Below are 15,599 nucleotides of genomic sequence, written 5' to 3'. Positions count from 1 at the left end.
TTGTTATGTATCATATGATATTGTATTTGTAAACATTGGCCGGTATATCAAAAACCGGTCCCTAAACAAATAAACAAGCATATATAACATGAATATTTTTGAGCTTACATTGTTTATAATTAATATAATGACATTACATCACCAATCCTACTGCTGAACTACTTTGACAATTACACGTGTAATCCACTGCTTTTATGCTTTCAAATTCTTTTACTTCCTTTTCCCATCAGGCAGTATCTGCATCTAGTTTAACTTATTGAAGTAAATACGTTACATTTTGAAGTATGACTTTATGTTCGAAATCAGAAAAAAAAAGAAAAAGAAATAGCTAAATAATGGAAAAATCAAATGAATGGAATGGAAAATGGGCAGAATCCAGATAGCCCGATCCCTGTTCGCGATCATCTGTTCGTGAACAACTTATGATCACATGACATGATGGTATGACTACATAATAACAGTACACAGACTTGATTGCGATGATGTGAACCCTTGACACTGAATCAAGCAGGGTTCACATCACCTTTAGGGGGCATACACCAAACCTGTCCAACCTAATTGACCTAAATGACCTCATAGGCAGTTCAGTGACCTTCTAGCGCACCGTTTCCACACAAAAAAAAATTGTTTTGAGAATACATATTTTTGTAATCGAGCATACATATTTTTGTAATCGAGCATTTCCTGGTCTTGATATCGTATATGAAAAGGCTGGTGTGTTATAAATTTTAAAAGTCAAAAAGCTTAAATTGTCCTTTTCAGGCTTATTTTAACCAATAAGTCAGTCAGGGAAGATCGGATTGATTTGATGCTTGACATGAAATTGTTCTCTGAATTCTGGCGCAGTTTTTGATGCCCTCAAAAGTTTACCTACCAAACTATAAGTTATATCTTGATGCAAGCTAGTAAGGTATCTTGATGCAAGCAAACTACAGTGGAATTATTATTTAGAACAGCCTTCTTTTACTTGAACATTTACAAATTTTTAGTGTAGCACAATTTAACTACACTTACACTACGAGACTACAAATATATCTTGAAACAAGTAAGCAGGCAAGGAGAAATGTTGATAACAAATATGATGATGTGAACCCTGCTTGATCTAGTGTCAAGGGAACCCTGCTTGATTCAGTGTCCAAGGCTCACATCCTTGGATACGAGAACCAGCCCCTTTCGGACCCGGCTCACGTCCGTTATGTGAACACATGCCGAGATCTCAAACACTTCTTAATATACTTCATAAATCATGATACACAGCTACTTACTAAACTGTCATGTGAACCCTACCCAGGTTCTTGGTTGTACGGCTGTTAGGATGGCTCCAATCCGGATTTTACATGCTATAATATGGATCACATCACAATTATGATACGTCACTGATTGGGCCATGTGATGTGATACCTGTGGGAGCCCGGAATGAGAGGTTTATAGTTGTCGGTCACCGACGTTATCGCAAGCAAGTCTGTGTACTGTTATTATGCAATCATAAACAGGAATAAAACAGGAATAAAACAGGAATAAAATAGGAATAAAACAGGAATTAAACATGTCATATGATCATCATGTCATAAGTTGTTCAATGTTCACGAACACCTGTTCAAAAAATTTTCAAAATACAATAATGGTAATGTGTGAACCAAATTTATTGGCCTTAAGGTAGTTGGTTCGTGCGCACTTTACGCACTTTAAAAACACAACACACTTTACACAGTGACACACGAAACGACCTAAATTTACGCACTTTTAGGTACCTTTACTTTAAGGGACTTTTTACCAAATAAACTTAATAATAATTTAATACAGTACATAAACAAACAAACAATAAAAATAGTTACAATCACCATGATAATTATATGCACAAAGTTTACATAAACAATTAGCACCTGTTTCCTAATCTCAATTGTAGTTCTGCGTAAACAGAAAAAGGCGGAAACCTCTCTCGTGCACCGAAACTTCCCGCACACGTCAGCAGGATAATTCATAACCGTTCCGTTGTAAAACATGGTAGTGCTACCACCCCCGTCCAGGTTGATTGCGTTGTACATCCCGTACGATATCAACACTTCAGCAAACTCGTGCAGAGAAAGTCCTTGTCTGGTTTTAGCCAGAGTCTTACCGTCCGTTTGGATGATGAGTACATTGCCGTGTTTATCAGTTCCGATGGCGAGCCTAGCTGTTGTGACTGTGGCAAATTTGTACAGTGTTTTTATCTCAGCAGACTGCCATTTACCGCATTCTTCGCTTAAGGATTTGTTCACAATATTTTCTCCATTTTTCAATAGCCATACCATTCCTTGAATTGCCATTTTCATGTTCATTGCACTCAGCCGTTCAGGTGCAATGTAGCCCATCAATGCTGAACCATTCTTCATCAGGCCAAACGTTGGATTTTTGTCATGGTTATCGTTTTTAACAGTCTCTCCTTCGGATATAATATTCCCAAAACACACTCCGGAGGACTCATTGAAGTAATTAGCGTTAACGGCCAGTACACAGTTGTGCTGATACGCTGACTCAACAATGGAGATTCTGGGTGCAGGGTCCTCCTTACAAGATCCTTTATAAACAGGTTCCAACAAGGAAAATGAGCTGGTTAAACCAGACAAATTTGCCATGTGACCTAGCGTGTAGGGTTCATCCAATACAAATGTCTTAACGTCCACTTCTTCAGCTAATTTAACTGAGCTGTCCTGTGGGTTAGTGGTGATGAAGTCCTCCGTTTGTTCGTTTATCTTCAAACAATCACCACTTAAGTTTGTTTCAAGGGTTGCTAAAGCTTCGCTGGATGCTAAAAATATCGCAACGAACCACATGGTTAAGAGAATTAATGAACAATTAACTAACGTGTAAAATGTAAATTGAAGAATTAAAAAATAGTGTTACAATTGGAAAATAATGTTTTACCAGAGTTGGAAGTATGATGAAACTTTCGCTCGACATCAACGAGTGTGCTTCAACAATACAAACGAAAATTGGGTCCACTGTGATTAGTGTGGCATTAACGAGGTTCATGTGTACAGCGGAGGACAGGTGTCAAGTATGTGATACAGGTATGTGATACAATAAGATAATAGAATTTCACAGCTATAAAAGAATGTATATAAATTGAGGCATCCTCATTCCTCAAGGTTCATTCGTTTTGATGTGGAAACATTCAAACATTGAGTGTTGCTCAATGCTTATACCTTGAGAACGACAAATTTAGTCTACCATCCTACTGCTGAACTACTTTGACTATTTAAACACGTGTAATCCACTGCTTTTATGCTTTCAAATTCTTTTACTTCCTTTTCCCATCAGGCAGTATCTGCATATTCTCTGGGGGGGGGGGGGGGGGGGGGGGGGGGGAGTTTCAGGGAAAACTTCCAAAATCGTATATCGAGAGGTAGGTACTACTACTAGGTACGGACTTCAGAAAACCGAACAAAATATGTTAGGCCCATAATGATCAGGGTAGCATGAACCGTGTAAAAATTGGTTTCCAGGAATCCACTTTCACAAGCATCTCTTAACCCACTCGTCTGTGATGTAACATTGTTAGCCAAAAACTTCCCAACTTCTCTAAAAATTAGACATAAAAACTTATACCACTAGACATAAAGTTAACCACTAGACACCCCAATTAATGTCTGGAAAACTGCAAACATTCAAAAAGACGATACATAAAGGCCTGAGGCCCTCTTATGAACAAAGGCAAAGATGAGGAAATAACGTAATACGTACCTATGTGATGTAAAATGTGTTACTGTTAGGCATTTAAGGTTAGTTAGCAGTTGATCTGGAACAATTTGGAACAATGAGAACATTGACCAATTGTTAAGACGATTAATTTATACAGGGGGGGGGGGGTCCAAAAGTCAGTACCCATACGTTGGCCTTAATAGATCAATCACTGAGTGCCCAATTGAAATAGTTCTTTCTGGTATGACTTACTACCACCACTGGTTCGAGGAATTTGTCAAATCGAAAAATATTCGTGTTCATTTTCTTTTAATGAAGGATCATTTTTGCATTTATTAGACAGTTTTGTTAGTCGGATCGAGCCAAATTTTATTGAATGGTGTTTGGCCATTTAAATTACGTCTGTCCTGAAAAAATTAGAGTTCTAGCTTCTCACATGACCGAGATATGAAGCATAACGAGTTTGCATAACGAGTTTGTTCATTACGTGTGATCAGGTGATTGGGTTGAGGCTAGATCCGCATTATGGGAATCGTGCACAGAGCCCAATTACGGTGTCGTAATTGGGTAATCCTTGAGTACCCAATCAATTTTGCTAACGAAATAAACAAATTGCTTGATAACTTGGTCATTTTAAATCCGTTTCGCACTATCTTTTCAGATTATATTCCGGTTTAAATGTCCTATTACAATACCTTATCGGACCTTATTTGAATGGACATTAAATGAACGGACATAATTATGAACGGACATTAATATGAACGCTAGAAGGCATTCAAAACCATCAAAAATCCAAATTTTTTCATTTTTTTTGACGTTTTTTTATTTCAGCAAATGATTTTTAAATCCATTTTTTATACAGTAAGTAAGAAAAGCAGTCGTTAAGCAGTAAAAATGTTAAAATATGTGTACATGATCAGTGTCTAATATCACATATCATCGTCATCAAATGTAACGGGTTTTCGTGCATAAAATAGTCCATGCTTAAATAAGTTAAAGCATCAGTGATTTCTAGCTTTATGGAAATTTTTTAATCAAACTACCCAGGTCCTGCATTTCAGTGTTAACTTTTACAAGCCATTCGGCGTGAAGTGGTTTTATCTTAGACAACTTTAGGTTAACCTTAACATCACGCGGAGCTTTCCTAGCACTGTTTCACTACCTCCCCTGAGTAATATGAACTATAACAACGTTGGACAATTTCCTTGGCAACACGATTTACCGTAATATCTAGAGGCTGGAACAAGTTTGTCATGTTGGCGGGGACTAGCTCATGAACTATGTTGTTGAGTGCCATATTTCGTTGACTTTTTCCGCCAAGTGACCCTTGAAACATCATATACTATAGTAGAGTTTTTTGTGCCTCTGGCAGACCAAGGAGAACCTTTCCGTCGTCAACTTACATATTTCGGCACAGGCGGTACCTTCTGCTGGGCTGAAATATGATTTAAGGTCTGAGTGAAATATATAGACTTGCTTCTTCATCGAATTATACCAGGGAAAAGTTTAAAGTTTAAATGTTTCCATGAACTGTATACACTTACAGAGGAGTAAAAATGTGAGGTATTTCAAATTCTAAAACTTTGAGATACACATAACCCTGTGTTTTAATAGATGTAAAAGATAAATATATCACCTAGAAATAATCCCAGGAAATAGCATATCAGCAGATCAATTTAAATATCAATTGATATACATGATACTACATAGTGCGTGGTTCGGCATGGCATGCCAGCCGTGCCGAAGAGTCAGTCGTATTTGTCACATGATTCGTTGGGTGGAGGGTTGATCATGGATTTAACGGGTCTGTCCGTCGTCACCACCAGTCTTGCGTCAATTCCACTTCTATTGAGCTCCGTTCTCATTAGTCTAGTGTGGGCTTCACTTATGTACGGCACCTTCAGGATGTATTTGGGGTTGATCCTGGGTTGAGTGGTGACTCAATTACTTCAATAATTGAGAAAGAGAGACACTGGCAGCGGTCCACTCTACCCATGATTATGGGTTTTGGTAAAATTTAAGAAATGCTTTCAAACATGCTTTCAAATATGCGTGGTAACCGTCGCAGCTATTCAGAAGTTATTCAGCTTTTGCTCCTGTCTAATTCCTTCCAAGTTGGTCAACGCCCCAGCAATCTTGACTAAGTGTCTGGAACTTTAGAATCAAAAGTTGCTACTTGCGCATTCTTGATTGGACTAAATCAAATAAGTCAGAATTTGTAGGTTCACGAGGTATGTATGTACGAATTTATTCGATTTAGACTCGTGCAAAATGATATTATGATTATGAACCAATTAAGCAACGAAATACCTCACAAAAATGTGAAAAATTTCCTGAGCTGACGTGGGCTGATCATGGGGGAGGGGTATAAAGGGGGGTATTGTATAACTATAACGGTGTGCTTAGTTGGTTTATTTCCCGTGTCATCGCTTCTGCATTAATTTTTGACGGATGTTACTCGTCTAAATTTCTTCGAAGTAGCGCGCGCCGCTTTCTTCTCGAAATGGCCCGCGGTGGCCCATCGCGATGGCACGAGCTACGAAGTTACCTGAGGACCCCAGGCTTTAATGTTGTTAAACAAATAGAGATTAGGCGAATAGAGATTAGGCGGAATGACCGGCTGAGCGCGGCCCAGTAAGCTACGAAGTAGCGCGCGCCGGGCCAAATCATTAACAATGGTCAACATTAATTTAAGCTGTTGATCGCCCTTATAGTACGTAGGTGGTCAACCTATTTGACGATCGCATCCACTGACTAGCCTTTTAACAGGGTCTCCTATATTATATGTGAAAAACTGTCTTAGTGGTATGATATCATATTATTATTAGGCGGCTTTACTGGGCCGCGCTCAGCCGGTCATTCCGCCTAATCTCTATTTGGTTAAAGCCTGGGGTCCTCAGGTAATAGGCGGCTGCAATATTCTGCTTGAATATCCTGGAGTTTCTGACTTACTGAGTTACTCTTAGGTAGCTGTTTGAAAATGGTATTGGCTTCACGTGGTGCCGTGATATACCATGGCTGTGATCCAGTGGTGCACGCTGCCGCCGAACGCCGCCACCGCCGAAATTTTGTTCACGCCGTCTCGCCGAAAAATAAATCAGCGGCGGCGTGAAAGAATTTTGAAATTTTGTAAAATCAAATTGATTTATCAATCCTGTATCAATAAATATGTCTGACGTCATCAGCTATAAACGTGGCACATGCAATGTTACATGTTATTGTGCATCGTAGCATGCTTGGGCATTTTCTTATCCATTCACGTTAAAATAAATCAACCATAAATTGAAACTGGAACCCAAAGCGGTATTTTGAGGCCCATCCCGTACAGAGACTGCATTTATGTTCGACTGAGTCACAACTACAAGTGCCAAGGGGCCACGCCGCCGAACGCCGCCGCCGCCGCAAGGTTTGGCCTCGCCGCCGCCGATTTTGGCCAAACGCGGCGGCGTGCATCACTGTTGTGATCTTTAAGTTTAACCAAGGGTTCACTTCACAAGTCGGAGGTATCATAGTCCATTCTCTTTCACAAACACTTTAAACACTATGTCTAATTACTAATGTCCATCCATCACATTACCTGGGCACTCATTGACATTAAGACGGTCATTGGAAGCCCGATTTGACGCGGTACCGACCACACTATGACTATGAGTATAAATATAAATACTTAGTGAGATATAGTACAGCTTGAAGTTGATAAATAGCTACTGGCATGGCACCATACATAACTCGTGGATTCGACCCTAAACGTAAAACCAACGAAAAACTGAGCTGACAAAGGCTATTTGTTAGTTACAAAGTAAATTGTGCAGGGCGACTACCTTATCGGACCTTATTTGGACGGACATAAAATGAACTGACATAATTATGAACGGACATTAATATGAACGCTAGAAGGCATTCAAAACCATCAAAAATCCGAATTTATTCATTTTTTAAACGTTTTTTATTTCAGCAAATGATTTTTAAATCCATTTTTTATACAGTAAGAAAGAAAAGCAGTCGTTAAGCAGTAAACATGTTAAAATATGTGTACATGATCAGTGTCTAATATCACATATCATCTTCATATCAAATGATATGGGTTTTCGCGCATGAAATTGAAATAGTCCATGCTTAAAGCATCAGTGATTTCTATCTTTATGGAAACTTTTTTTTATCAAACTCAAACTACCCCGGTCCTGCATTTCAGTGTTAACGTGTACAACCCTTTCGGCGTGATTCACGCCGTGAAGTGGTTTTATCTTAGACAACTTTAGGTTTACCTTAACATCATGTGGAGCTTTCCTAGCACTGTTTAATTACCTCCCCTGAGTAATATATATAATAAGAACTATAAGTATAACAAAGTCGGACAATGGCATATTTGACCACACGATTTACCGTAATTTCTAGAGGCTAGAACAAGTTTTTCATGTTGGCGGGGACTAGTTCATGAACTATGTTGTTGAGTGCCATAATTTCGTTGACTTTCTCCGCCAATTGACCCTTGAAAAGAAGGGCCTCCAGCAGACCAGGGAGAACCTTTCCGTTGTTAACTTACGGCATAATAAAGTTCTCATAGTTGTCTTATTCTGGACACAAATTTCGAAGTGGAAAAGTTTTTGAAAAAAATTAAACGGACTTTAACTTGGACGGACCTTAAATTAACGGACTATATTTGAACGGACATTAAGATGAACGTTAGGGCCTCCAGGGTTCAATTAATGTCCGTCCAAATAAGGCCCGATAAGGTATTATTAAATTTTTCTCACTCAAATAATATACTCGCTGCGGTTGTAATCGATATTATAATTGCATTTTGTTGTCCAACCAAAAACTATAAAATTAAAACTTGAATATCATGATTTATTTATTAAAAACATAGTGAAAAATAATTTGATTACACAGTAAAAAATAATTTGATTGATTAAAACTCGAGTGGCTGCAGTCCTGATCCTGCCCGACACCACCAATACGCGTATCGATTACTGTGTGCAAATTATTTGCCCATGGAACAGGTTACCCGTATAATTTTATTTCGCAAATAAAATGTGTGTACATTTTTTATGCAAACTAAGATCATAAATGCTGCAATCTGCATATTAAAAAAGGAAATATAAAAACTTTATTTTTTTCCCAAAGAGACGAAGGCCGATGAAATTATAAAATATAATGTTTAAATCTTGATAATAAGTTAATCACTACTGATTTCTTTCCTGTTTCCAAATGTAGAATCATTACCCCTTCTGTACCTTACTGCAGGTTATCGGAGTGCTTTAATTCATTTTTGTTTGTAGTTGCAAGAATTGAACCCTAATACTTTATTCTAATATTTTTTTTACAGTATGTTGGGATTTGCTATCCTCGCCACATTGCTGACCCTAACTGAGTCATGTCAAGAGATCCGAGTCAAAGCGGAGGATGGGGGCGTAGTACTCGGACGCAGTTTGGAGTTTCCTATTCCCCTGGACTTCCACATGTTAACGGAGCCTGCTGGTACTAAACATGAAGCCCACCCACTTCCCAACTGTCCTGGTGCTCCTTTTTCTTTTACTAACCGCTTCAAAGAGATCGTTATCCTGGGCAGATTTAATGGCAACTGGTGCAATACTACATGCGACGGGATAAATGAAGCAGGACTCTCTGCCAATGTCCTCCTTTTCAAAGATAATGCTGAGTACATAGATCCTTCTGATATCTCTGGTGCCGCATGTGATAATGCCATTCCACAGACCATGATCCCTGCATACATCCTGGCTACCTACGAAACGGTAAAACAAATCAAGGATGATCTGGAGAGTGACAAGTTTCCAGCTGTGTGGGCTGGAGACGAGTTTGGGGCAGTGTTGCCAATACACTTCAACATAAACGACAAAACTGGGGCAGGATTAGTGCTGGAACATGTTAAAGGAGAAGGAGTGAAGTGGTATGACAATACAGTCGGGGTTCTGACAAACTCTCCAACCTTCTCCTGGCACATGAGCAATCTCAGGAACTATCCTCATTTCCAGAGGAATGACAAAGGAAGAGAAGGGTTAAAATACTCTTCCCAGGGAGAAGACTACTCGTATGGCCCACAATGGTCCGGATCTGGAATGTTGGGGCTACCTGGGGATTACACTTCACCTTCGCGCTTTGTTAAGGCTGCTACTCTTCTCGCCCTGGCTCCAAAACCTGCCACTACTAACGAGGCTATAGTCCAAGTTTTCCATCATATGGCCGCGGCTGATATTCCCTACGGAGTTGTGGAGACTGGCCCACTGGACCTAGCAATCTTCACCTGGTGGACTCTGGTTAAAGATTTGGAACGGAGATGTGTCTACTACAGGTCTTACACGGACTTGTCGGTGAAGAAACTGTGTTTGGATGATATTTCTGGTGTGAAATCTGCTGTGAAGATGGAGGGGAGGTTTGAGGATGGGTTCAAGGACATTTCAGGAGAGTTGAAGGATTTTGACACTGTTTTACTTGATAGACATTCCGAGCTGTAAACAATAATCAGTCGTTTAAAACATTTGGGATAGCTTAGGGATTCTCTAGCTCTGGAATATTATAGTTTGATATCTCACTTTCTCGAAAAGGATGTTAAATATTTTAACACTTTATCACACTCTTATCTTGATCTCAAATTTGATTTAATCTTGATTTTGAACTAGTTAATTTTCTAAAACCATTTTTCATCGAGGAAGCATGTGAGCATTTTTTAATTTTTTAGAGTACTGACTGCTGATTTCAGCGGAATCAATTTGTCGTTTTAAATCCAATGATTTTAAATTAAATTTATGCTTGAATTTTATTGAACAACTTTATCTTGATCTTACTTGCAGAGTCTAGCGTTGGTACATATATCATAATTACACTGTCATGAATACTTTAAACTTATTAGGGGAGGAGCGCTCATAGCGGTCTGTTTGGACTGTAGAGAGAGGTCATACTTTCATACGACAATGTAATGCATGTTTTCAAATATGTGGGTGTGGTGCGGAGTAAATAAGGGTTAATTTCTATTGATTATTGTTTAAGATACTATTGTTTAAGATACTATTGGATACGTGAGGGCACTCCGAATAGAACTGCTCACCTAATGCCGTAATGCGGGTTTTGACTCAGTGGGTAAATACTCCTACCCTTTTTAACTGCGGCAATTATATCCCGGCCGAAGGCCGGGTTAGACTAATATTCGCATAAAACTATTCTGACTGAAGTTTCATTTAGAAAAGTTAAATGTGTGATTTTTCACGTTTGCAAATCTTATTTCTCAATTTCCATTGCTTTGTGAAAATAAAAAGCTGAGATACTGTTCACTACCATCATAAATTGAACAAAAGATCGTGAACATATGGAGGCTAAATATTTCTTTGTAGTTGGGTCACGGGCCTACAAATGATGGGGTACCAGGCGTGTTAGAAAATTAAGTTAACCATCTTGACAGACTTGATTAAATTGCAATTTCAAGTTGGTTAACTTGATTAAAATGGCTTACCAAAGGAACGAAAAAAGATAAAAAGAGCGCTGCAACGTACTCAACTCATTCGACGGTGAATTGTTCTGAAGAGTGTCTTACAGTAATTACACATCTTTCCTTCTCAGCCCTTAAAGCTCAGCATTCGCAATGAGGTGTCTATTAGTGTTAACTCTGGTGGCACTTGCCACCGCTTGTGATGGAGATTGTCCTCACCATGACGATGACGAGCTAGCCATTTACGTGAAAGAAAAGCAAGAGGTCCGTAAATGGCAGGACTACAGTTTTAAGTTCGTAGTTGCCGCCGATAAACCTTTCTGCAAATGTAAGATCAACCTGAAGAAGATTGTGAAAGGAGACGAACACCCTGAACTTGTGGACACTGACTTTGATGTCTCACTAAGGACTCTGCGTGACGAGGAAATTGAGGAGTGGAAAGCAACCCTGGACCATCATCACCACTACACTCATGTGGTCCTGGGAACAGTGAAGACAGGGAGACTGAGTTGTAAGGACCGGGCACCTTACCTGGTGAGATACGGAGATCACCATCATCATGATGACGAGGAACAGAAGGATGGAGATGATCACCACCACCATCATGGGTTCTTCTTCCTTGACGTCCAGGGGTGCAAGAGACCCGACGAAGAGTAAATATAAGCACTGTTTAAAGCATTCAGTCTAATTTAAAATTTTTAATATCAACATATTAATTGCAACAGCTATTGTTTTAATTATAATATAAATTTGAATTATCATTCTCAAATGCAAAATGATACCAAGAATGAAATCGGTCGCTCGCTTTTTCCATTCATTGACAATTTGTGGTAGTGCTCTTCAATGGATTGCAGCAATCTCCGGTCTTAACAATTAAAAAAAATAATAATAGTCCTTCAAGTTGAAATATGTTTCTTATAACATGATCATACAGACAAAGCATATAATAATAATAATATAACAAAGTATTTATATCCCGCTCATATTAGCAACTAGTAACCAAGAATGGTACTAGCTACTAATTATATAACATAATTTCGTTCTTTTGAGTCTGTAATGAAGATAAAATCCAATACTATAAAACACTAGTGACTAAAGGTTCATGCATATTGCATAATATGCATGCAAAGTTATCACACCAAACTTACTAGTCATCTACAAAAATAGTCATTTTTATCTGTATTTATCCAAAAAAGTCAGATCCTCGCTTGATGGGTACTTTTTTGGATGCTTTTGGGTGCATTTTGGGTGCTTATGCTTTCATAGTTGGACTGCTAGTAGAACTGGTTGTAGTCTACATAGGTGGACCTTTACTGAATAGTAATACTGCAGGAGCTGGTGGACTGCTACTGCTAGTAGAAGTGGTAGGAGTCTCCATAGGTGGACTGCTAGTGCTACTGCTAGTAGAAGTAGTTGTATCTGTTAGGGCAACTGGTTTTGTTTCGGTTACTTGCGCTGCAAGGCAGACCACAATCAGGACTAAAACAATCGACATTTTTATCACCTGATAGATATGTTTGTTATTGATCAATCGCCTTTTTATAGTACAACTGCAGATGGCAAGGTTTGTCAGGGGCATGGTTGTCTCATGCTCAGCTATTAAATAAAATTAGCTACAACAATGCTATTAGTATTACAATTCAGAGCAGTCTGTAAAGATTGTCGAGACTTCAATTTAACGAGGAGAGCAGTTAATGATCTTTATCACGTTACATGGTGCAACAGATCCATTAAATATGTCGAGGCACTGAGGGGAACACCAACTCCTGAGTGCTCATAGGAAGAATTATTTTTAAAGTCATTTCTATTTGCCGTTCGAACACGATTAAATCGTGCAACTGGTTCCACAGAAATAATACATGGCTCGTATGAGGGATCGTTCAAATATAACTGGAGACTGAGTCAGCCTAGGGCATAGGGGGAGAGGGCTTTTGAAAAGCTGTAATTGTCCATTATATGCAAGCAAAGCGCATATCGTATCTGCTGGCAACGTTCTAGATAATTCTCTGCTGTAGACAATGCTAGCCCAGCAGTAAGCAGTACTGTCGATGTTTCAATATACCATGTGTTTGTACTAATGTTTATACATTTGTTTGCTCTTGGATCAATCCTTACTTTAGAGACAGACGCCCTCAGCTTGGAAGGTAATATTGAATTGGTCATGCTTCAAGGGCCGCCATACATTTATAACTATTTCCGGGAATTATATGCACTAAAACTCGTGGACACTGAGAGCTGATAATTTGCAGATTTTTCCCGCAAGGAACCGAAGGTATTATGAGCACATATTGCGAGTCACCTCAGACTGGCTGGCGGGAAGTTTTTAAAACAAATAACAGTGGCACACTATATTTACACACTATATTGTATCATGCGCACGTATCACATGACGGTTCCAAGCGGAACCGTCAATAGTTATAACAAATAATACGTTCGCTTCTTCGGGCCGCAAATTCCCTCCAGCAAGCTGTCAGGAATTATCACGCGGAGCCCGAAGAAGCGAAGGTATTATTGTTTTGTGACAGCTGGCCCAGTTCAAGCCTTAAATATTGTATTAATTGGTTCGTGCTCAGAGGAAACGTATACGTAAATGCGGCCGCGGTGGGTGCAAAATCGCACTTTTTACTTATTGTCTAACGTTTTCGTGTCATCAGCTTTATCCGTACTATGATCGTATAGTAAACGGTCGGCCATTTCAAAACAGGGCAATGTGACTGCTTCCGTTAGAGTGGCTGAATTTGAGAAAGCGACGTTCTACACAAATAATGGGAAGTGTAGATATAGAAATAGAATTGTTGATTGTTGGCAAAATTTGAGATTATGTCATATCTTGTTGTTATGGACCCCCATTAGCCTATGTCGGATGTTATGATTTGAGATCACATCATCATGTGACATGAGCCGATAAAATTGAATAGTTAATCAATATAAATATAATATGATACTATTACTAGGTACGGACTTCAGTAACGTAAACCGACAAAAATGTGTTAGGCTCATAATGTCAGGGTAGCATGAATCATGGAAAACAATTGGTTTTCAGGAATCCACTTTCACTGGCATTTCTTTACCCACTCGTCTGCTGACGTAACATTGTTAGCCAAAAACATCCCTAAAACTTGACCACTAGACATAAAGTTGACCACTAGACATAATATAAATTTGACCTCTTGTAAAGATGAGGAAATAAAATAATATGTGCTAAGCATCAGCTCAAGGTTAGTTGGGGGTTAATTTGTTAAGTGACATCGAATCATGAAATTTGGAACCATGAGAACATTGATCAATTGTTAAATCAGTTAATCTATATTATAACTTTATAACAAACCTTAGCGAACTCAATAATAGGGACACAACAGCTCATGAGGGTAAAGGAAATATTTCTACGAAGACAAGATGGTGTTAGTGTAACTTATTGTTTCCATAGGGTAGTGTAAGCTAATGATCTTAGAATTGAGTAAAATAACAATAAGAACATGCTACTCATGAGTCAGCCTACTGTCTGGTAACTAGAAAATAAGTCTGCTAAGTTCTTGAGAGGTTAAGTTTGTAAAGAAGGCGAGGAGCAAGAGTGCCCCGGGTAACAAGAATCTCTGGGACCTGTTAAGAACTGGATACAAGTTAGAAGAATATCCAGACAACCGTAGGTATTTCGAGGGTGTATACATCCCAAAGGCCGATGGCGACTTCTCGCCCAGTTCAGGACGCCCTATTTCCCTGGGTAACATTCAAGGGAAGATCTATTTGGCGATCCTGGCGAAGAGGATTTGTTGTCTCGAATGGATATGTAGACCTCTCTAGTGCTGTGTACGGCACTCTCTTAACCCCCTCTATGGTCTCCAAGTGGAGTGAAGATGAGGATGGGAAGTGCAAGTTATGTGAGGAGAGGATGGGTACCATTCAGCACATTTTGGCTGGGTGTAAAGTAGCTCTTAGTCAAGGAAGATATAGATGACGGCATGGGTTCTGAAGCAGATCTCTGAACAGGTTATCGTCCATTGTGAGCGCCGAGTGAACACTTATAAGAACAAGGCCAGCGATGGAAGACAGTTCATTGAATTTGTTCCTGGGAGGAAAAAAAGGAAAAAATCAGGTACAGATGACCGGAAGAAGAGTTGTGGTTTTGGGATCCTGAGTGGGTCTCGAGATTGGATAGTGCTGTCAGATATTGAGGGACAGCTTAAGTTTCCCAGTAAGATTGTAGAAGCACGGCTGAGACCGGACCTTGTGATATTCTCAAGGTCGACAAAGACGGTTCACATGAGTACAAACTCGACCGATACAGCAGTCCTCAGACTGAGATTCAAGCAAAAGGATGGTGCTGTTATAATGCTGCGGTTGAAGTTGGAGCAAGGGGAGTGGTTGCTCAGAGTTTGGAGAGAGCTGCGAGGAGAATTGGTTTTAAAGGAAGAGCGCTAAAGAAGCTAGTACGGGATAGTGGGAAAGAGGCAGCCCACTGTTCCAGATGGATCTACTT

At 39.3% G+C, this 15,599-nt stretch overlaps 2 protein-coding genes across 2 annotated transcripts; one reads left to right on the top strand and one right to left on the bottom strand.

Annotated features, from left to right (window-relative positions):
* Positions 1-1,560: 1,560 nt before the first annotated feature.
* Positions 1,561-2,813, bottom strand: LOC134816891 (N-acetylglucosamine-1-phosphodiester alpha-N-acetylglucosaminidase-like). The gene is made up of 2 exons (XM_063825893.1): positions 1,935-2,813; positions 1,561-1,593 (listed from the first exon to the last, which is right to left on the bottom strand). Exons 1-2 carry the CDS (start codon positions 2,811-2,813, stop codon positions 1,561-1,563), a joined length of 912 nt encoding a protein of 303 aa, XP_063681963.1.
* A 6,195-nt stretch (positions 2,814-9,008) lies between these two features.
* LOC134816890 (uncharacterized protein YxeI-like) lies at positions 9,009-10,154 on the top strand. The gene has a single exon (XM_063825892.1). The coding sequence runs from the start codon at positions 9,009-9,011 to the stop codon at positions 10,152-10,154; it is 1,146 nt and encodes a 381-aa protein (XP_063681962.1).
* The last annotated feature ends 5,445 nt before the right edge of the window (positions 10,155-15,599 follow it).

Source organism: Bolinopsis microptera, chromosome 6 (genome assembly GCF_026151205.1).
Source record: "Bolinopsis microptera isolate Bmic1 chromosome 6, MBARI_Bmic_1.0, whole genome shotgun sequence".
NCBI lineage: Eukaryota > Metazoa > Ctenophora > Tentaculata > Lobata > Bolinopsidae > Bolinopsis > Bolinopsis microptera.
Note: the sequence above shows the minus strand (reverse complement) of the source record. Positions and strands in the feature narration are given on the sequence as shown.